Below are 23,879 nucleotides of genomic sequence, written 5' to 3' on the forward strand. Positions count from 1 at the left end.
CTTAATCCCACAAAGAATCTGGAAGCAGAGAGCCCCAGTAAGGATGCAGGATTTCAGCCTCGTCTGGTGAACCTCCATATCTCACCTTGCATGGCTGGCCCTGTGCTGACTCACCTTTGTTGGGCAAAATGGGGACTCTTGGAATCAAGGTGCTAGGGAGAGACTTCAAAAAGGCAGTGAGGCTCATCTCCTTGGTGAAGAGGTGCTAATTCTGCACTCCATGATGGCAGCTTTGCTAGAGCTCTGGTTGACAGGGATGCTGGGAAACAAACTGCAGCTCCACAATTATACTGAAGATGACCCAAGATGTACCTAGAAGAAGGGTGCCTGATTTTTGAACAGGCCATTCATCCCATAATAATCAAGCAAGAAAGTTATGGTCAAAGGCATAAGAGCAAATAAACATGAGCTAATTGCAAGAAGAATCAATGTTTATTTGTCCAAAATTATGATCTGAATAATCAAGTGGGTTATTATTAATTAATATTATCAATAGTCAAGTTTAATATTTTTAAAGAAAATAAGCAGTAAGCAGCACAGTGAACCAACAAGCATTACACAAGACACCCTACCCAAATATTTGCTTCTTCCTGATTATGAAAGCTGAGAAGGTTACTACAGCTCAGAGGGTTCCTATAGTTCCAATCTCAACTGGAGGGCTTTCAAAAGTGCTCAGGAGAAGTGCTTGGGAAAGGGTTACTACAGCTCAGAGCTACAGTTACTCCCCATAATACATTAGATGTTTACAATACAAAGAGCCGGGGCATTGGTATGTGACCTTGACATATCCCTCTCAAACCTTTCCCTTACTTCCTCCATCATTCTCTGAGGGACAAACAGCATATGATTGGGATTGCCATGGTCAGATCCCCCTACAACTATTTTTTATGCTTAAAAGCAGCTGCACCCTGGGGAATGGCTGGGATTGGCTTGTTTCCCATACCCCACAGCCCAGCCTTAGAGCCTTTCTACAGGAGGCTTTTATTGTACACTTGTGATTCCTCACTCATGGTAATTTGTGGGTTCCTTCAAACGACACTGTCATCCTCCAGATTCTTTCCCGTGCTTCGCAACCATTACTGCAGGTTTTTTCCTAATAAGGAAAGTCTGGTATTCTTCTCAATGGCGTTATAGAAGCCTTGTGTATTTACGCAATTCCGCTACCTATTGGTTGAATAGTGGAACATATAGAAAGGCAGAGAAAGAAAGACCCCGGACAAAAACACGTCTAAAGGAGCCAATCTTAATCCTGGCAAAATCCGGAAGCAGAAGCCTTGGTAAAGGTGTGGGCACAAGGCACAACATGGTGCAAATGTTTCTTCAACAGAGAGTTTTGCAAGCAAGACCATTTCTTTTGATAGACATTTGGTATCCAGATAAACGGTTTGGTTCCTGTGAATTTCTGTACAAGAACTGCAGTACTGGGTTGCCAGGATGTGTGTGCAAGAACAGTAATCTTCTGCTTTTCAGACCTAGGACCTGCCTTTAGCCCAAGCACTGAGGATGCACAACTTCATATATTTGTATGGTGGCTGTGGTGCTGTTACAACCCATCTTAGGTCGGGATGCAGTCCAGTAGAGGGCCCAATGTGCAAGAGAGAGAGAGAGATTCGGATCTTTAAAAAAGCTGTTTCAATCCAAAGCAGAGACTAGTATCAGTTAGTCGAAGATCCAGCAATTCTAGAGCATTCATCTGTGATCCTTTAGGACAATTGTCAGAGATGGACAAGGCATCAGAAGCCATAGTAGAGGAATGCCCCAATTGCTCCTACAGCCACGGCAGTGTTATGAGAAGAACATCCGTCTGCAAAAAAACCCAACCATTTTGGTATCAAAGGGGTGATAAGATTATAGAGTGCCAGCAATTCACATAGTGCTTCAGAGAGGACAGTTTCCTGCCCCGTGGAGATTACAGTGTAAAATCCATCACTGGGAAGCAATGAAGGAAAGATAGGGAGATGGAAGGACAGCCAAAAAAGTAAGTACAGGTGTTTATTCCAATCACACCCGCTTAAATTTAATTACAGTAGGTGCAGCCTGGTGCCCCCTAGATGTTTGGGACTGAAACCTCCATCCATCCCAGCCTGTGTGGCCAAAGGTAAGGAATGCTGGGAGTTGTAGTCCAAAACATCTGGAGGGCCTCAGGTTGGAGAAGAGGCTATGGGAAGTAGACTCCACGAAAGGGGTGGATTTTGAAGAGGGATTCGAAGGAAGCCTGGGAGGTGTGATGGTGCGGGTCTTTCGGGAGGTGGTTCCAAGCAGCAGGACAGCCAACAAGGAAATAAAGGGTGGAGCCATTTGAGGAGCAGGAGTTTGTGCTGGATCCGGGAGGAGATGGGGAGCCGGTGGAAGGATTTAAGGAGGGGTGTCTTTCCATCAGAGAGAAAGATTTTGGCAGAACATGTCTGGACAGAGGTGACAGGGACTCAGGTGCGACGGCAGAAGACCAGGGAAGAGAAGGATGTGGCAGCGTTTTACACAAACAAGTATTTATAGGTCATTTTCTCCAGGGCCACAAACAGTAATCATGAAGGAATTTCTAGTAGCAGCCAGCATGGCTGGCTGGGGAATGCTGGGACTTGTAGGACTTTTCTCTGTCTGCACATGCATAGGATTGCACCCTTAATTACAGAAACACAGGGCTTCATCACACAAGGCTAAAAATCCTGCATTTTACCAAGGCTTCTGCTTCTGGAATCTTTGTGGGATTAGATTGGGTCCTTTCCACATCGCTTTTAAAAAAACATTAAACTTCTCGATAAGGTCTGTGTGTTTCACTACAAAGCCACTAGGTGGTACTGTTGTTTAATTTGCAATAAAGCAACTTTAAACAGTATACTCTCATTTACATCGACTCCATGGTGGAAGGAGAGAAAATACCGGACTTCTGTTGTCATGGAAAACAATGCAATAGAGCTCACAAAGAGCAGGAGGTGCCCTGGAGGAGGACTGCATCATGGACAGGACCTGCAAACTTCTGTGAGTAAGCAATCTCCATAGCAGGATAAAAGCCCCATATGAAGGAGCCCACAGAGTTGGAAATTGGAACAAATGCCAAATGGCTGTTTTATAGGCGTTTCAATTTTCGAAGTGGATATCACAAACTGATGTATCGTATCAAGGTTCTTGGAAAAGATACACACAAACTGCCCTGTAATCTGGGGATTTCACTCCCAGTTCTCTCTCCGGCCCCACTTCCCCAGTTGTGGTTTTATTTCTAAGTACAGGGATAAATATCCACATCTGGGAAAACTTATCAGTCTGATCAGTGGTGATGCAAATGGGACTAGACTACTCACGATACCAGTGGAAGACGTATCAATTCAGGCTGCAATCCTATGTGCACTGAAGTGGATGTAAGCCCAATTGAACACAGTGGGACTTATTTCTGAGTAAATATTAATAGGTTTGCACTGTTAGGCTGCACGCCTACATCCAGTGACTTGGGAGTAAGCCCCACTGAGCCCAACACGATTTACTTCTGAGCAGACTTCTAAAGGATTGTGCAATCAGGCTTTCAGGATTGGTGGCTATCATCTGCAATTTGTCATTCATTTTGTCGTCCATCGGGATGCCAGTTTCTTATGAGATATCACAGACATGGCCAAAAATATGGACAACTGCTGTCCATAACAGGGTTTATTAAGAACAAAATTCTCAAAATATTGACAATACATAAAACAGTTATGAGCATTCACTAAGCAGCCCATATAAGTGGATCCACTTTTCAAGCTTCAGATCAGTGTCTTAGGAAAGCTTGACTGTCTTAGAAACAGTGGTCTTACACATACAGAAGCACACCAACTACTAATAGTTTTACCTTCAAGAATTCTCTCTCCTCTCTTAACTCTTGATCTTCTGATAATCTCTTCCCATATCTTGCTGGCAGAGGTTTCATTTCCTTGAAAGACAGAGTAGGTGCTTTATCATGAGAGTTCTCCTTCAGTCACCAGCTTACAAAATGCACATTGCAATCCTAAACATGCTTACTCAGAAGGAAATCCCAGTGAGTTCAATGGGGCTTTCTTCTGGATCAAGTGAGTCTGGGATTGCAGTCTTATTCCCCTCCATGAGCACCTAGGATTGCACTGGTAGAATTATCATTGTTCCCCATTCCCTTAAAATACTCTTACCTCTAAGCCAACCACGGTGTCAATATGACAGGTTTAACATTGCAAAGCTTAACAATGGTGAAAGCAGTAAACTCCACCTCTGAAGCATGGCTTGCTTTATTTATTTATTTATTTATTTGCTCTGCCTTTAAACCCAGTCAAACACAGCAGGGCTGGTTTACCACCTTTTGAGGTAACATCTAGGGATAGGGGAGAGAGGCTGTGAGACCATTAAATTCAGAATCTAAGGGCTTTTGTACAAAGGGCATTTGTCGTGCGCTCGTCATTCCCTTCTCACAGTTGTTTACAGGTTCTTGAGATGATGTCGTGACCTTCCAGTTTTGCTTCTGTATCTAATGAGCACTTTTGGTGAGTTGTTTTTTTTTTTTTTTTTACGGAGCAGGGAAAATGCAGTATTATTTATGAAAACAAAAAAACTCCCGCTTTTTTTCACTTGTGTATTTGTACTATTCTGCTATACCACAGTGCCATCTAGAGGTTATGTAGCATAAATGCAGGAAAGAAAACACTTGGTGTAATGCTCTGACCTCAATTCTGCAACAAAACCAAAAGGAGATACAGCAGATTAACAGTCTCATGTAGAAAAGTTCTAAAATTGCCTAACTGTATTACGGGGATTCCCCCTTCAAGGCAGCCCTCTCAGGGTCTGGACCTAATAATACTAGATAAGGGATCCCTGAAGTCTATCAGTGCTTCCAGATTGGTGGCGGGGGGGGGGGGGAGCTCCTAGTATTACCAACCAAAAGGCTTTGCACAGTTATTCTGTCTTCCCCTCCTTAACTGGTGTGTGTGTGTGTGTGTGTGTGTGTGTGTGTGTTAAGAAAAAAAGATTGAGGAAGCTTTGGAAAAACATAGGGTAACAATTGGAAGATGTCATCATCTTCACCCCTTGTAAAATTCTGCGCTTGAGGCAGGGCAATTACATAATAAAAGCCTCATCTGGAAACACTTTATAACTCATCCAACACGGCTGCTACTGAAACCTGCAGAAAAGGCTCAGAAGTATGAGCAACCAAACTGATCTGGGATTGAAGCATCTTCCATATGAGCAAACCCTAAAGCATTTGGGGGCTATTTAGCTTAAACCAAAGACAACTGAAGGGGGATATGACAGATTTGTATATTCATCACGGTGGGGATGAGGAAAAAATGGACAGACAGACTTTTTTCTCCCTCTCTTCCTAATACTAACATTTGGATCATTCGATAAAACCGACTGGCAGGAGATTCAGCATGTGGAAAAGGAAGAATGGTGTCACACAAAACAGAATTACTCAGAATCCCACCAGAAGATGTGATGCTGGCCTGTAGAGTTAGATGGTTTTAAAAGGGAGTAAATTCATGGAGGATATATATATCAACAGCTCTTAGCTATGGCAGCTAAATGCAAGCGAACCTCCATGTTCGGAGGCAGTGACAGGCTAGTGGCAAAAGTTCAGGGAAAGCTATTGTCCTCCTGCCCTGTTTGTGGGCTTCCAAGAAGCCTCTGCTTGGCCACAGGGAGAAACAAGGTGCTGGACTAGATTCTCATGGTCTGATCCAAGACAGTTCTTATGTTCTTTCTGTTCTTCATTTAAAGAACACTTGGGTAGGCTGACACTGCTTGTGCTAAAACATCATAAAGACATTAAAAAAAAAAACACTGTGTAACTTAAGAGTTTGCAGTTCCACCATTTGTCTGAGGCTAACCAGATGATGAGAGGGCGCTGTTGGTGTTCCTTGCAGAACTCCCTCCCCAGTGGGCCAGCTTGCCAGAACCTTTAACAAGCAATTGGGCTCTCTCTATTTTTTTTAATTGTACTTGTATTTTTTTAATGGATACATGGATATTCTCTATACAAGTAAAATAACATACTTACACTGATAAACTTAGGATTGATAATGAAACAATATCAACAGCTGCAGACAACAAACCATTAGGGGAAAGGCGAGGCCAGAAAGCTAGAAATCGAGGTGCATCAAAACTAGATAACTAGACCAAAGACATATCAGAAGCAAATATAAAATGAGTCATCCTACCAACATCCCCCCCCCACACACACACACACACACACTTTTTTTGGTATTATGATCTTTCCTAGATTTCCTAATAATTTATATGGTTGCATATGATATCTCACCTTATTATTCCAAAATAAATACTGATCCCTTTTTGATAAAAATATTATTTCCCTGCCTTTCCTTCCCTAACCTTGACAACATGTGTCCAGTTTAGTTTTTTTTCCTGCGCAAGACTTGGGAGTGCTGATACATCTCTCTTGGTTCTCAGTACCCCCTTTCCGGATACATAGCTATCAAGCTCAATATCTATTGATAGCTATCAAGCTATCAATATCATAAGTTTGCTATTAATATATGAATGAAAGAGAGAAAGACTAACAACAAAGTATTCAAAAATATATTTAAGCTAATCGTTTCGGCTTCTGCCCTCATCAGTAGCTGTGCTGTTAAGTGGATATCAGGAGTGGCAGTTTGGAATGCCTGGAGATGAAAGTTCCTTAGGAGAAGAAAGGCATTTTTAAAAATATATTTTACATTAGGACTGCATCCATAGTGGATCCAGAGCCTTCTTGTTGCTTTGCTGTTATGCTGCTTTGCACCAGCCTCTCTCTCTCTCTCTCAATGGCTGCCTTTACATTAAAGAAAAAATCCGCAGTCCTCCTGCTTTGCACCAGCCTTTCTGAGTTTATAGCAGGCTCCCAGATGGTGACCATATGATTGCTGAGAGGGGAAGTTTTTAATTTTCAAGGTTCCATAGAACTCAATGAAATAGCACCATCTAGTGGCTGTTTTAATAGCGCAACAGTCCAATGTGTTTTAATACTTCATTATTTCCAGATCTTTTAAACATGGAAATACCTCTGGATGTTCCCTGGAGGTTGACAACGTCATGAAAAGGAACGGCAAACTTCTGGGAGTGAGCAATCTCAATAGCAGGATAAAACCTCCATGTGAAGAATCTCTCTCTCTCATACATAACTTAATAAGATGTCCAATATAAACTATCACTGAATGAATCAACAGTGTTGTCCACTCACCGTACATCCAGAAACATCCTTCCGGTTTTTGCCAGCTGAGAATGAGGTGCAGCCACTGAGGCTTGTAGAAATCAGAGAATCCAGACAGGCCGCAAAACAAAACTGAGCAGGAGGAGAATGCGAAGATATACATGACGTAGCTAGCAAACATTGGTGGAAATGATCAAAAGAAAATGGCTGCTTGCAGGCTTCAGAAGTGTATTGCCCTGGCCATGGGCTTTGAACTCTTAGGTTAGAGGTGCCAAGATAGTGATAAATCAGACCCAGGTTTACTTACAAGGAGTACTTTATTGAGTAACTTACAGCACACAGGTGTACCCAATGGTTGGATCAGACAGCTTCTCTGAACCCAGAGCCATGAGGTACAATGGGTTTTATACCATACCTGTGAGCAATGAGGCAACATGACAGCAGCAAGCGGGCCCTAGCGTTCATTCCCAGCATAGACTAACAGCACTTGGTTCTCAGCATAGCCACCTGTAGCTTTAAGGTAAACAAACATCACTTCCCAGGCACATCTGGATTAGATACTCTACTTATTAGTATGGAATGTGCTAGGCCGCGCTATCGGCCCTTTGACTCATCTTCACATGCTCAGAGGCTTACTAGCAAGGGAATTGCACTAATAATGAACTTAAGCAAGGTATTATGGATCTCTAGGCCCCTCTAACATGACAGGTGACTTGGTCAACCTGGGGCCAATACAAGAAGGGAACTGAATTATTGCATGCTTGAGAACAAATCACTTACTGTTTTCTGTGAAGAGGTCTCCATAGACATGTAGCAGCCCTTGCTTTTTGAAGTTGAGATTGCTTTGCATCATCAAATCACAGAACACAGTCTTATAATATTGGGCATCAAGGAACAGAGGATCTGAGCATCCTTTCTAGATATCAAAGTAAGTAGTGGTGGGGGAGAAAAACAAAACAATTGTCCTTTATTTGGGACAGTTTTATTTTGAAGGGGCAAACATTTGGCAACCCCTGCCTTATATACCTTACTTACAGCATGTCCTCAGGTGAAAGTTCATAATCTGGTAGGCAATTGTAAAAAAGGTAAAGAGACCACATTTGCAAAAGTTTTCTCCCTCCTCTCTTGTAACTGCTTCCTTCGTGGGGGGAGAGGAAACAAGGTGGCAGGGGCTAGATTAACCATTATATTAATTAAGGTTTAGCATTAAGAAAGTCTAAAGTCATATACTGGGGAGGAGGGAGGAAGAGTAATTCTAACCATTTTAATTTATTTAGGGTGTAGTCCCAAGCTGCCAGGACTTCTTTGGGTCTAAACATGTATAGAATTTCGCCTTATTTATTTATTTATTGTCTATAACGCCCAATAGTCCAAGAACAGCCAAACCATATACCAACATCTAAAGCTGGAATAAATGACTCACATGTGACAGAGTTGAACCTATTTCCTTCTTTTGCATTCTTCCAGCTGTTTCAGTTTACACACCCTCCAACTTTTTACAGGTGAAAACAGGGACATGGCTGTAACACCCCTGTTATTATATGAAGGATCAATTTGTGAGCTTCAAAGCCCCCCCGCCCCCCCACACTTCTGTTTTTACAGTTGCTGAAGACTCTTATTTATTATGTATTATTTATTATTAATAAATATTATTAATAATAAATATTAATTATTATTAATATTTAATTATATTAATAACTGGTCTCAATGTGATTGTTTGAGGCGAGGTGACATGGTCTTCAACTTTATATTCCTTTTTCTTAGAGATTTTACTGGGTCACCCGTCCTCAGCCACCAGGGCCCTGCAATGTGCTCATGGAGCTTCTGACCATGTAGGCTTCCCCATTCTCTTCAGTGAGTGGTTGGCCCAAAGTCATCCAGTGAGCTTCATGGCCAAGTGGGGACAAGAACCTGGCTTTCCCCAGTCCCAGTCCAACACTCTAACCACTACACCACACTCGCTCTCACTCAGTCTGTTGCATGCTGCAGTCTTTTATCCACAATATCCTTTTACCTACTGATTTAGAAGCCAAGAGTGTTTGTTTGGTTCATCTACTACCAAAACACACGCTTGCCCTTTCGGTATGGTAACAGTTCAACATATATCTCAGCAGCTCCGATGTACACCTGCCCAGACCCTAAGATCATCTTCGGGGGTCCTTCTCCGAGAGCCCCAGCCAAGGGAAGTGAGCTGGGTAGCTGCTAAGAAGAGGGGCTTTTCTCATGTGGCACCCCAGTTGTGGAATGAGCTCTCCAGAGAAGCTCACCTGATGCCTACATTGTGCTCTTTTTGGCACCAGGTGATGATCTTTTTTTAATTTTCTCAGGCTTTTTAGTTTTTCAGTTTCTGATTTAAATCTGGTACTGAATTTTAACTCTGTGCCTTGTGGCTAGGTTCTACAATATTTGGTTATTATTATTCGTTTATACTGTGGTTTTAAACTTAATTTTTTTCTATTGTATTTTATCAATTTGTATTTTATGTTTTTAATTGTTGTGAACTGTCCAGAGAGCTTTGGCTGCTGGGTGGTATAGAAATGTAATAAATAAAATAAATAAAATAATAAAAATAATAAAAAATAAACAAAAAGGTTGAACGAGGCATTTCTAAATGGCCAAAGTACAGGCAGGAACCAGTAAAAAGGCACTGTCTCTGGTAAACTAGGACAAATGGAAGGTATGGATTTGAGCTGTTACCTTTTAGTTAGGGGGTGGGAACCTGGTTCTTACATCCCTTTCCAGCACTGAAAAGGGTAGAAGGATTCACAGCAGCATCAAGGCATCGAAGAACAGCAGGGGACAGCAGGACCAGGGTCAACAACTAGGAGCTGGCTGAATTGGAAATGTTACAGTTTCTGGTTTCTAAAAACTCCTCCCAGATCCTCTCTGGTCCTTTTGGCACAGCAGAAACTGCCAAGAGTGTTAAAAGAAGAAGTTTCCTGTGTACGTGAGGACTAGAAACTTCTTTTTTACATTACATTTCATTTCATTTCTTATATTTCAATACCGCCCCACAGCTGAAGCTCGCTAGGCTGTTCACAAAAATTAAAAACCATTAAAATACATTATATAAAATATAAAAACCATTCACATAATGACATCAAACAAATAATACACAACAACAACAACAACAACATATATCTAAAACAATTTGAAACAATCAGCCAGAGACAATCAAGAGACTCATTATACACTGCCAAATGCCTGAGAGAAGAGGGCAGTTTTATCCTGGCACCGAAAAGATAGCAATGTTGGCGCCACATGGGCCTTGTCAGAGAGATTATTCCAAATGGGGAGCCACCACCAAAAAGGTCTTTCATTAAAAAATTAATCTAAGATTCTTTGGATTCTGGTTCCAGATTAAAAGCCATACTCTGAGCAGAATCCTATGCTCCTTCCTATCCACCCCCATTCATATTCCTACCCTGCTAGCAAAATACATTTCAAAGTCTTACCATCTCTGCAAACAGGAAGTAGAAAAGTTGATGGGACAGTCCATAACCTGAGCAATGAGTTTTCATCATTAGGCTTCTGCAGTTATCCGACACAAGACAAGACTGACCACCACCCTTCCTGTGTAAAAGCATGAGGTCAGAAAAATGCAAGGGCAGGGGATACCTGCTCTGAGGTACATAGCCTGCAAAAACGTTAATGATGCACTGGCATTTGTGATATAAAACCATTATAGGTTTGTAGTATATCTATGCCCAGAAGTCTTATTAATCATTGCATACATACATGTCTTTTTTATTGCATGTTAGTGTATGGGCATTGTATTACAGAGAGTCAATTGGACTACATCTCTGCACCTACATAGCACAGTTTCACATACCCTTCAACTTGTTATGGTTAAAAAGAGGAATTAGCTTGTGCGGGTGTTAGATAAAAAGTCCTTGCTTTCGGTTTAGAAGAAAAGGATGCCAGGCAGGCAGCAGTGGATCCAACACTATTTTATTGAACGTTTTGCAAAACGGGTGCAGAGCAGTCTGGACCCCGAGACACGTGTGCAAAAGCCCTTTATATCATATCGCTTCTATTGTTCTTACCAGTAACCAATGAAACAGTTAGTACATCGGCTCACTAAGTCAATATCCAATAAATAGTCACTATCAGCTTACCAAGCTGTTAGTCATGAGCGCGTCAGTATGATTCCCTTTTTGCTCCGCCTATATTTTCCCTCCACTCGGGCTCTTACGTAACTTGAGACGCCAACGGTTATGGAGTCTCCTTTTTTTTCTAACACGGGGGAACCATCTTCCTCTAGGGTTTCCCATCTCTACCACTGAATGTGGAAGGACCAGCCTTTATTTGGTTTGTACCCCACCTTTCTACCAAGAAAAATGGCACTGAAGGAAGCTTAGGTTTTCCAGTGCTATTCCCTTTCCAAATACTTTAACCCTTGAGTCTATAGAACTCCTTGCCACAAAGCAAGTATAAAAACCCTTAATCACAAAACCACAGTTTGTCAATAAGATTGTGATCATAGAATCATAGAACAGTAGGGTTGGAAGGAGCCTACAAGGCCATCGAGTCCAACCCCTGCTCAATGCAGGAATGCTCAATGGTCTTTTGTCAGGCTTCCAAATGTCAGGAGAACAGGGGTGTGGGGACCATGAAGGGTCAGGAAAGGGGATTAACTATGTCATACCCATGGTATGGATGAAACATAGCGAGACGCACACACAGAAAAAGCACCTGGAAGCACTGTAGGTATGAGGGAGATGTAAGCAAAATTCCTACCATGTTCCTAGCAGCTGTGAGATGCAAACATCACTTGTTTCCAAATCCAGACATGAGCCATTTGTTTGGGAGAAAGCAACAGAAGTGTTGATCTGGCTCCACTGATGAGGAACCTGCCAGAATCCTGAGCTTATAGCTGGGGAAAATGCTGTAAACAAATATGGGAAAGAGACAGAGGTTAACCATTTCAGATTAATTTGCAGGGACTTAGGACTTATACATGGTATGTTATTAGTTTTAAAATGTTATTAGCCACCGTTCTCTGCTCACATACTCAGGGTGAAACAAGGTGAAAACCCAGGAAGAACCTTGCTGAACTAGATGTGTGGTCCATTCAGTCCAACATCCTGTTCCACGCAGTAGCCAGCCATGAAGGTGATGCCCTTCTCTCTTGTTCATCCTCCAGCATCTGGCATTTAAAGGTAGGCTGTTCCACAGACCTATGAGGACTAAGAATGGAGACCTGCAACAAAATGTTTAGCCTTTGGGGGCATGTTTAGCCTTGAGAAAAGAAGACTGAGTGGAGACATGAGGCATTCAAGATGAAGCTGGACAGCCACTTGTCAGGGATGCTTTGACTTGGATTCCTGCATTGGGCAGGGGGTTGGACTCGATGGTCTTCTATGCCCCTTCCAACTCAACTATTCTATGATTCTATGGTTCCAGTACATCCTCACCTGCTAACAGCAGACTTCATTTTCAAGGTTCCAGCCAGCCATGCCCCACTCTAGGGTACTCCATTCCATCCACCTCCCTCAGTTTTTGCATTTTTCTTTTCTGTCCCCTGTCTGCAAGATGTTCCATCAGGCTGCAGCTGTCAAGATTGAGTGTCAACTCCCTCCAGTGATCAGGAAGAGGATTCAGAATCTGATGAACCAGGCATTGAGGAGGAACCTAAGCTTAAGGATGGGCGAGCGCCCCCTGCCCGGGTTCTCTGGGTGCCTGCCCAGCCCCTGTGCCTGCATGCACCTGGACCCATGCTTGAGCTCCCTGCTGCTCACTGAGCCACCCGCAATCACCTGGGCAGCCTCACTGAGCTCCGCGATTGCCACTATTTGAAAAATAAAATGGCGATTGCAAAAATGCGCATATTTGCATACACTCAAAATGGAGCCGTGAATAGCCCATACAGGCAAGATGACAGGCGTTTGCTTATCTTGCAAATATGGGCCACTCACAGCCCCATTTTGCATATGTGCGAATATGCACATTTGCAAAAATACGCATATTCGCGCATATGCAAAATGGGGACATGATTATCCCATATACACAAGATTACAGGCAAGCAAACATCTTGCCTATATGGTCTTTTCATGGCCCCATTTTGTGTATATGCAAATATGTGCTTTTCGTGATCGCCATTTTTTTCCCCTGAAAAATGGCGATCACGGAGCTTGACGCTGCCACCGGGGTGAGTGCAGGCGTCTCAGTGGGCAGGGGCAGAGGGCAAGCAGGGGCTTGGTGAGTGTGGCTCAGGGGTGAGGGCGCGGGTTCTGCTGGATTCCCAGATGGAATTGGGCGCCTGCACCAACCCTCAAGAAGTTCAAAGAGACAGGAAGGAATCTTCCCAAGGTCAGGCTATTCAGTTCATTCAAAGCCAACCCCTAACTTCTCCTTCTGTGAGAACCCAGCAATTCACAGAGGGGGAGGAGGTGAGCCTGACCAATGCATGGATCAGATGCAGAGTAAAAATGGGGGAGCAGTGTAAAGAAGTAAGATGGCCTACCAGGTTAGCCCATCAAAAGAAGTCTCCTGGGAAAGATTCTCCCTGAGCATGGGACTGAAAAAAAGTTTGGTTCTGTAGACTAGTGTTAGAATCGCAACAACTCTCTCTTCTATAAGGGTGCATCCCTAAAATGGGTCTTTAGCTAAGCTGTTTAGTTGTGTGTCAGCTTAATGAAAGAGCTCAGACTCGAGTTGTCAGAAAGTGACCAGGTCTCTAACCTGAATTGCTGATGGCCAGATTGCTTCACATAATAAAGCCCTATTTACTTAAAGAATCGACTTCTTGGTTTGACTACTTGCATGGCAAGAGGGCTCAGAACCTAACAGCTGCAGAGGGAGATGGGAACCACATCTGCTGAAACAACAGCTGCATTTGGCTCCTCCTGTGACTGAACTGTTTCCATTTCAGCTGGTCATTTGAAGAACTACTACTTTAAGTATTGATAAAAAGGTAAAGGTGTCCCCAAAAAGTCGTATCCGACTCTAGGGTGTGGTGCTCACCCCCGTTTCTAAGCCGAAGAGCCAGCGTTGTCCGAAGACGCTTCCGTGGTCATGTGGCTGGCATGACTGAACACCGAGGTGCACGGAACGCTGTTACCTGTCCTGCCAAAGCGGTATCTATTTATCTACTTGCAATTTCTTGCTTTCGAACTGCTAGGTTGGCAGGAGACCCGAGTTGAATTGGGGTTCCCCCCCCGTCCCTCCTCGTTCCCTTTTCCTTTTGTGCCTTTTAGATCATACAACTGCAGGCAAGGGCTGGCTTGTTTTATTGAATGGGAGCCTTTTCAGCCAAAGAGCAGGACAAAAGTCTGATGTAAAGATCAAGAACAATAAGAAGGGAAAGCAGGGACTTTGAAGTTGCCAGCACCTATGGAGCAGAGGAAGCAGGCACAGAGATCGCATGGTCACAGTCGTCCCCGCTATACTATGGTAATATGTACTGTATTTCCATTTAAATTACAGTAATTTGTTCTAAATTCACATCTGAGAATTTAAGCAAGCCAGCGAACCAAATTTTAGAAACAAAACAAAACATTTACTGATTTAAATCCTTACAAAACCCAAATACAGATAAACTGATTTAGGGAGCAACCCTATGGCCCCTAGACAGCGTCTGTCTGTGGGGCCATAGGATAGCTTGGATTCCCCGATCCGAGGTTGGAGACAGCGCTCCAACCTCGGAGGGGGGAATTGGTGATGTGACCACCCTCCCTCTCGCAGTTGGGGTGGAAAGAACTGCATCAGCTGGCCTCTGACATTGGGAACTTGACCTTGGAGAGGGGAAAAGGGGGCATTTCACTGGGTCAGGTAGGGAGGAGACTGGAGAGGCTATCCTGAGCTTCTACCAGCCTCCTTCCCTTCCCATCCGACGAAACGGTTTCACTAGATGGGAGAAAAGCCCAGCTAGCAAAAAATGCAGGGCAGGAGGATGGGGAGGTGAGATCACTTCTGCCACTCCTCCTGCCCTGCATCAGAGGATCATAAGCCTCTGAGTTTGGGGGCTTATGATCATCGAGAGTGCAACCCATAGGATTGTGCCCTTGGGGATGGTAGTTTTTTGAGGGTGAGTAGAGAACTCTAACAGGTCATTTTCAGCATCCTCCCTGAACTACAATGTCCAGAATTCCTTGGGGAAAGCCTTGTAGGTATGGCACAAAAGATCTTCCCTAACCATTAGAACAAGGCGGCACGGTGGGCCTTTCTGGGGGTTGCAGAACTGCATTGCCACCATCGAGAAGGCCCTGCTCTCACTGCCACAAGGCATAATTTTGTGGAAATGATTTGACCGAGACCCAAGACTCCCAAGATCTAGGGTGAGGGAGATAGGAGAGGGGTCCCCAAACTTTTTGGACCCCTGGGCACATTTGGGTATTTGAGAAACTGCTGCAGGCACCATCACAAAATGCTTTTGCACAAATGCAAAATCAGCGGATTTCCACTTTGGCATCTATATGTCACATCTATGGATTTTATGCTGTGTCTTATTCAGCAAAAACTTTATATGTTCCCAGCATCTGGTATACAGGACTAGGCTACAATTGACTGGCAGAGCACCTGCAGAATGGCCCAGATTCAATTCTTATCTTCTCCAAGTAGACCTCACAACAATTCTTGCTTGGAGCCCTTGGAGCTAGATATTGTCTGACTCAGTATAAGGAAGCTTCCTATGTTCCGATGAGGTAAATCACTGGACGTGCCTGATCTCGTCAGATCTCAGAAGCAGGGTCAGCCCTGGTTAGTACTTGGATGGGAGACCGCCTGGGAATCAGGCTTCCTGCACTGAGCAGGGGGTTGGACTCGATGGTCTTGTAGGCCCCTTCCAACCCTATGATTCTATAACTCAGAACATGAAGAGAATAGATATTTTCAGACCTTTGTCCCCTGGAAGACAAATGGCTTCCTTCACATCTTCTTCCCGAACCACATCTCTACCACTGAAATGACATTTTACTTGTACCTCTGTATGAATCTGGGTCCTTCTGCTCAAGAGTGTGCTTTGCTTTCTCGCTCAAAGTCGACACCTTCTCCTCCATGCGTGCCACTCGCTCTCGCTCTGGCTCTAATCCAGGCTCCCAGTGCCATTTCTCCAACATTCCATTCAAATAACCTGGATATTTGCAGAGGGAAAGGACATGTTTAGCATAAAGGGAAGAATAGAGAGACCGGGGGGGGGGGGTAACACGATGCATGATACATCAACCACGTACAAAAGCTATGAAGTTTGGGGGGAAGTAAGAACAAGCTTAGTAGGAAATGGCGGTAGTGATATGCGACGGTGGATCTGGCAGGCTAGACTGCCTCTGAACATGGAGCGTTACATAGCTGAATATCTAATCCAGGGGTGGACAACTTTTGGCCCTCCCAATGTTTTGGCCTTCAGTCAGCCCTTGCCAATCAGCCCTTGCCACTTGCCAGTGGTGAGGGATAACAGAAGTTGAAGGTCAAAAGAACTGGAGGGCCAGTGGTTGCCCATCCCTTACTTAGCACATATCTGAGAGTTGGTGCAACATCATAGAATATAAGAGGGAGGATTCCTCTTATAAGAGCATCACAGGGATGTAGGATTTTTCAGATTCCCCTACCCAGATTCCCCTACTCAATGCAATAGACACTCCCATGACATTGGGAGGTAGACTTTGAGATCCCATCCCTCCCACTGCCTCCTCCCTGCCCCCCCAACCACTGCCAAAGCAACCTTGAATGACCTCATAGAGGTCAAAAGGGGGGCATTCCAGTGGGTGAGGATGGAAGAGGATGCTGGATAATAGGAACAACTCCGCATGCTTTCCAGACACCAGCGGGCGATAGAGAGCACGGTGCATGGCCAACAGTGGTGTGTCTAGCGCAGCCCCTTGTTTTCCTGCAGTTTCCTCTTCCTTTTTCCTCCTTCTCCCTCTTGCCTTTGTATCAAGCACATGGACCATGTGTGTTTCTGCTGATGTGTGTAAAAGCATCAAGCTGAGTTGAACTCCTTTTTAAATTGACTCTAGCTTGCATTTACGGCCACAAACGGTAAATGCCGTGTTGTCACATTTTCTCTCTCTGTAAAGCAGCTCTGCTGTAGGTCACACCTGACATTCCAGCAGAGGAGAGAGTGGGGTGTGCTCTTATCCTATGGCCTTTCCAATCCCACCCCTGAAAGACGTGAGTCCTCTAGACAGGCTCAGAGGCAGGGCACAGGATACCTGGAAGCCTCTGATATTCATTCATTTTCATTCATGTATTATAATTCTATACTGCCCCATAGCTGAAGCTTTCTAGGTGGTTCACAATTAAAAAAAAAAAATACATTATTTTATATACAGTATTATAAAATCATTCATGTAATGACAAAGAACAAACAGAACACACAACAACAACATATATCTAAAAGAATGTAAAACAATCAGCCAGAGGCAATCAAAGAGACTCATTATATGCTTCCAAACGTCTGAGAGAAGAGGGCACTGAAAAGACGACAATGATGGGACCAGGCGAGCCTCGTCCGGGAGATTATTCCATAAATGTGGGGGGCACCAACGAGAAGGCCCCCAATTTATTGGAGGCTTCCGTTCAGTGGGTGGCAAGCAAGTAGGATTGCACCCTTAAGCTATAAATCGGAAAGTCCTGGTTTGAATCTCACCGTGAACTTTCTGTGTGGCCTTAGGTAAGCCAACATCTCTCCACCCCACCCCACACCCATCTGCAACAGGGATATAATATTACTGTCAATACAGGGTTATATTAAGATAACATGCCTGAAGTGCTTTCAGCACTCAAAATTGCATTGTTATTCTGACATTACAGATTGGTTCAGATGGTCCTGAGAATTCTGGTGGAGATCCTGCATTCACAGAACTATAGTTCTCAAGGTAGCACTCTTCAAGTACTTGAAAGGCTGTCACAGAGAGGAAGGCCAGGTTCTCTTCTCAATCATCCCAGTGTGCAGGACACAGAATAATGGGCTCAATTTACAGGAAGCCCAGATTCCGGCTGAACGTCAAGAAAAACTTCCTGACTGTCAGAGCAAGATGACCATGGAACCCGTTACCTAGGGAGGTGGTGGGCTCTCCCACACTGGAGGCATTCCAGATGAACCTGGACAGCCATCTGTCAGGGAAGTTTTGACTTGGGGCATCTCTACACCAGCCCCAAATCCTGCATTTAAAACAGGGCTTTCTACTTCCGTTTTAAATGCAGAATCACAACTCCCCTTTTCACGTATTTCCTTTCCCCCCACCCCTTCCCCCTCCTTCTCCCCGTATCTGAGTCTTCCATCATCTTTCATTGATCTCACTCCTCTTCTTGCCGCTTGTCCTCTTTTCACGGAAGGAACTCAAGCGGAACACAGCGGGGTAATTTGATAGCTCATTATCTGAAATCTATTTAAAAACGGATCAAAGGGCATTTAGTGCAGGAGACGCTTTGAATGATCACGGCGTCATGTAAAGAGCTCGCATGAAGCTCCATGAAGGAGCCATCAAATAGCAGGATAAAAGCTCAGTGTAAAGGAGCCCTTGGATTCCTACACTGAGCAGGGGGTTGGACTCGATGGTCTTGCAGGCCCCTTCCAACTCTACTATTGTATGATTGTATGATTGTAGGTTCCCTGAGGAGGAGGGAATGAGTGTTTGACCAATTTAAACCTATAGTAGAAACACAACATCCCACTGTCTAACTAGAATTGTGAAAAGCTAATCTTCTGGGTTGCCATTTGTACTATCAAGGTTCAGCATGAGCGTCAAAACATCTGACTTTTATAAAATATAGCAGGATTTGTTTTTTGTACCAATCAGGGACATACACTGCAGTATTTGTCAAAGCCTTTGCTCAGACTATGGAAAAGAGACTAAATATAGTCTGTTATGGTTAAGAATTATAAAGAAAACCTCAAAGCAGGGTTGGATTCCACCAACCTCTTGGTTTGTAAGGTAAAGGAAAAATATACATATATGTTAAATATATTACTCTCTGTAAGTAATTAAATTTAAATCCAATGTGTTTTAATTGTTTTTCTCTCTTACTATGGGTTTGTTTAATTTTGTTTGGGAAAATTAATAAAACCCTTCAAGCAAAATAAGGATCTGTATGAGAACTGGGCATTTCCTGTATGGTTTGAGTGCGTCTTGTCCTTCTCTCGCCTCCATGTCAATGTTTGCTGTAGACCTGCATGTAGGAATCTGGGGTCTTCACCAAACAGTTGTAAAGCAGCAGTGGGGTGCTGCAGTTTGAGGCAGTGAAGCAGTAAGTGGGAGGTGGGTGCTTTCTCCCCTGCTGTGCCTTCTCCCAGCCTCTGTTTCTGCAATGCGCCAAACGTGTTCAGAATTCTGGAGTGGGGGAGCAGCTGCTGGGAGGGAATTATAAGGAGAAAACGGGCAGTTGCATAAAAGGTCATCACTCCATGTCTCTTGCTTCACATGATGGCTGAGTCATTTGAGGCCAGCTCTGTTCAAGTCTGTGCGTCCTCCGACTCGGGTCTCTGCAAAACGTGCCAGGCCCAGCATGTCTGATTCACAGCGGATACTGACTTGGACTGGGTTTCCAGGCCTGGGTCTCCACCCAATTTGGCTCTCCTCCCCCTTTCTTTTTCTTTTATGTTTCCAGTAAGGCAGAAGCGGGCAATCAGAGAGTAGAGCAGGCCTCACGCAAAATACATTTGAAAAGCTCCCACAGCCTTTCCCAAGCTGGTGTCCTCCAGAGGAGGAGGACTACATCTCACATCATCCCCAGCAAGCATGAACACCAGGTTGGGGAAGGCTGAGCTTTAACACAGCATTTACACACACACAAAATCCCAGTAAAGTGATAGCAGTCATGGCAGATGAGCAGCATCAGCAGTTTTAAAATTGAGGGGGGAAGGAACTTGCATAACAGCCTCAAGGACGAATTAGCCTGCAATCCTAAAACACACTTATGTGTGTTTTAGGGAGTAAGCCCTATTGAACACAGTGGGTAAATGTGGACCTCTTGAGTAAATGTGGACCAAAATGCGCGGAACATCTCACAAGAGTAGCTGGTATTGCGTACCTTGTAGCACACGATATCCTAGCACAGCATCTATATTGATCTTATCATACTGATTTTCGAAGAAGAAAGTTGCTTTCTCCAGTGCAGCGAGGATGGCATCCCTCCCGTCCTCCTTGTCACAATTGGACACATCCAGATGAAGGAGACAAATCAACAGCTGGAACAGAAGGAACAGCATCCTTGCTTCGCTTGAGGACTGTGCAGCTGAGAGGGCTCCGTTGTGTAGCAGCTTCCCCAGCTGAGTGTCTAGGAATGTTTTCTGCTCCGCTGTTTCAAAGCAGGATGTTATCTATGCAAATACTTTCGAGGGCACAGCCAACACCCCTCAGGATATGTTTGCATTGTGCCTGGATGTCCATGGGCTGTTCTTCCGATGAATCCTTTCCGCACGTGCTTTAATATCTCCTCCTGGAACTGGGGGCTATTGGGTTTAGTTTCCAGTTCCTTTAGAAGAAATAAACACTAAGAATTGCCCTGTCAAACCACACGTACAGGGATCAGCTCTGTGTTGTATCTATATATTTTTCTGGGGAAGTGTAAAATGGGAAGGGATTGCTTGAAATGGATCATGGAGTAATGGCTGTGCAAGAAATGTGGGCCAGTGAGAAATGGGGCATATCGGTGGGGATTGCTACATAGGTGGAAGTGTGAACAGTTTGGATTTTTACTGCCAATTAAGAAGGCAAAGTGAGCTCTGATGTTTATAGAAACAGCTGTGTGTTGTGTTTCATTGTGTAAAAAGAAGTAAATAGGGGTTAAGACATGTCAGCCAAGAATCTAAAAATTAGATGTGTATTATGCCTGATGCAGGTATATCACTGACCCAGCTCCTAACCATCATTCGGAGACCATGAGCATTTCTACACGAGTGATTTATTGCACACTTGTGATTGGCCGCTCACAGAGGATTGCAGGTCCTTTACATGATGTCGTCAACCTCCAGGACATCTCCCACGCTTTCCTCCCTTTACCCTGCTTTCAAAAAGATCGGAGATAAAGTGACAAGGGACGCTAATCTGTTCTATTGGCTGTGTGTAATGATGGCAAAACACTATTGTCACAGTGCCATGTAGTGGCTGTAAAATGAAATGTATAGAAAAAATATAGAACTTGCCGAGGAAGGACTTCCCTTGATTCAAACCATGTGTCCGCCCGTGTAAAGGAGCCGGGCGTAATCCTGCAAAGAATCTGGAAGCAGAAAGCCCTGGTAAGGATGTGGGATTTCAGCCTCATGTGAAGAACCTCTGTGAGTCATCTCACCTTGATCCTCTCCTTTTGCACATAAATCCATGACGTTCCACTTCATTTCTGGCACTAACCATGGTTAGCATTATGCCTGTGCATTTACTCTAACCATGGTTAGCCCCAAACCACACTTTGCGACACCCCCCTCCTCTCCATTGCTAATTCAAGTAGGTGAAGGCACAACGGAATTCCTGCACCCCAATAAACCATCCTACATGTCACTCAATTTGCCCTCTACTGGAGTACTGGCTTCCACCTGTCTCTCATGTCCACCTGCCTCAAAGTTGGTTGAAGAATTCCGTGACTCTACAGTTGCTTGAACTTGTTCTCACTGCTTCAAGGTGGTGTGTATGTTTACCTGGTACCCTCCAGATGTTTGGGGTAACAACCCCCGTCATCCCTGGCCATTGGCCATACTGGCTGGGGCTCCAACCTGATACCCTCCAGATGTTTTGGATTATAGCCCCCATCATCCCTGACCATTGGCCATACTGGCTGGGGCTGATGGGAACTGTAGTTCTAAATTTCTGGAGAGTCACAGGTTGGAGAAGGTACACAAATGCCACTTTTCAGATTTGTCTAGCAATGAGGGTTGTCATGGACCCAACCATTCCTGACCAGAGATATTATCAGCCCTCCCAATGTAGAAATACACGAGGAAAAGCCCCCCAGAGCCTGGGTCAAATAACCTCATGTTCCCTGTCAAGCCAAAGTACCTCCCAAAAAGTATGTGTTCTGACTTAATTTATATGCATGAGTTCATAGCATTCCCATAAGCTCTTTTATATATATTGACATTATAACTCTTAGCGTCCAATCCAATTACAAGCCAGTAGCATAGCTGGGAAACAAACAAAGTCTTACGGTTACACTGATGCTTGCTCAGTGAAAATTAGTTGTTGTTCTCCTCAGATTCCATAGACCTCAGCCAATATTTTTTAAATCCCATCTTCTTAACTCTTGCAGGCCCAACCAAAACTAACAGCCCAAAATTCAAGCACTCCCCCTTATTCTGTCTTCTTCCCCTAGTCCTTTTTTAAATCCTCTTTTCATGGCTTCAGTTCCTTTTTGCAATTTGGGGAACTCCTCCAAGTCATTATCAGAGAGTTTTCTGAAGGCGGTGAGAAACTCAGGGTGTTTTCGTCTTCCACAAGTCATAATAACTGAACTGTCTCCACACACACACAAGGCCGAAGTACATCCCAGAATATCAGGGTCAGTTTTATGAGCAGGCCTGAGACCGGGCAAGGAACAAAGAAAATGCTGCGGTGCGCGATTAAAAGTCAGGCCAAAAATCAACAACATGCACCGCAGTGTGTTTTAGGTTATGTGTACACCAAATCTCTGCTTTCTAGCTTATGGAGAATGTGCCTTAAACAAGGAGATTGCTAATTAATAGCTCAAGATAGCCACCTTTGCAGGACTGAGTCCGGTTCTGGGCACCATATTTTATGAAGAACAACCGACAAACTGGAGCACTTCCAGAGAACAGCGCACCGCAATGGTGAGGGGTCTGGAAACCAAGTCATATGAGGAGTGATTGAAAGAGCTGGGTATGTGTAGGCTGGAGAAAAGAAGATGAAGGGGAGACATGAAAGTTTTCTTCAAATATCTGAAAGGTCGTCGTGCGGAAGATGAAGCAGACTTGCGGCAATAGCATGGAAGCAGGTTCTGGCTAATCATTAAGAGAAATTTCATGAACGGACTGCCTCAGGAGATGGTGGGTTCTACTGTGCTGGGGGTATTTAGACAGAGGCTCAATGGCCATCTCTCAAGAATGCTGCATATTTTATTTCTTTGCTAGATTTAAATCCTGCCTTTCCTCCAAAGAGCCCAAGGAGGACATTATCTTCCTCTTATCCATGTTATCCTCACAACAGCCCTGTAAGGTAGGTTAGGCTGAAAGTCAATGATCTCCCTCCTATGTGTAGAAGGGGAAAAAAGGCAAGAGATCAAGAGACAGTGGTTCAAGCTTCAGTGCTTTAGTTCAGGCTTTAAGGGCTGCTAGGCCTTGTTGCTGGAAAAGCAGTTTGCAATGAAAAGGAGCAAAGGTGGAAGAAATTTGCTCTGTGTTAATAATATTTTTAGAAGAAGGCAGTACAAATAGCGGTTAGCAACGTGTGAGTCTGTGACAGGCAGCCATGAAGGACAGCCTTGTGGTGATTTGCCATTTTCTATAATTGTTGCTTGACCCTTCTGTAGCTGCTGACTCCGCATTATCACTTGTTTGGGAATCAGTTAATCAGCTGATCAATAAGTCAACAAGAGAGCAATCCTGTGGGGATTGACAGCCGCCTCCGAACTCAGGGGCAACTGTCTATCCACTGCAGAGTGGGAGGAGCGGTGAGAAGCACATCTCCTCCGCACTCCAGCCGCCCTACTTTCGCGGCTAGACAGCTGATATCGGCTGTCTAGCCACGGGACCTCGGAGTGTGGGGTGGGGAGGCCGGACAACGCATAGGAAGTGTCGTACCGGCACTTCTGACCTCCCCGCCCCCCCAGGCACGCCCTTTCCCCCACT

At 44.3% G+C, this 23,879-nt stretch overlaps 1 protein-coding gene across 1 annotated transcript; it reads right to left on the reverse strand.

Moving 5' to 3' along the window:
- Positions 1–415: 415 nt before the first annotated feature.
- Positions 416–20,334, reverse strand: C12H16orf89 (chromosome 12 C16orf89 homolog). Its single transcript, XM_084818892.1, has 8 exons — positions 20,114–20,334; positions 16,065–16,214; positions 11,882–12,029; positions 10,597–10,714; positions 7,922–8,057; positions 7,172–7,273; positions 3,821–3,901; positions 416–1,804 (listed from the first exon to the last, which is right to left on the reverse strand). Exons 1-8 carry the CDS (start codon positions 20,289–20,291, stop codon positions 1,734–1,736), a joined length of 984 nt encoding a protein of 327 aa, XP_084675018.1. The 5' UTR covers positions 20,292–20,334; the 3' UTR covers positions 416–1,733.
- Between the last annotated feature and the right edge of the window lie 3,545 nt (positions 20,335–23,879).

Source organism: Heloderma suspectum, chromosome 12, assembly GCF_057233095.1.
Source record: "Heloderma suspectum isolate Gila_16-S chromosome 12, 16-S_ref, whole genome shotgun sequence".
Classification (NCBI taxonomy): domain Eukaryota; kingdom Metazoa; phylum Chordata; class Lepidosauria; order Squamata; family Helodermatidae; genus Heloderma; species Heloderma suspectum.

Coding starts and splice junctions, on each gene's coding strand:
- C12H16orf89 (XM_084818892.1), bottom strand. CDS start 20,291: ATGCTGTTCCTTCTGTTCCAGCTGTTGATTTGTCTCCTTCATCTGGAT. Junction 10,715..11,881: donor TCACAGCTGCTAGGAACATG/GTAGGAATTTTG, acceptor GCTTTTACACAG/GAAGGGTGGTGGTCAGTCTT. Junction 3,902..7,171: donor AGGATGTTTCTGGATGTACG/GTGAGTGGACAA, acceptor CTGTCTTTCAAG/GAAATGAAACCTCTGCCAGC.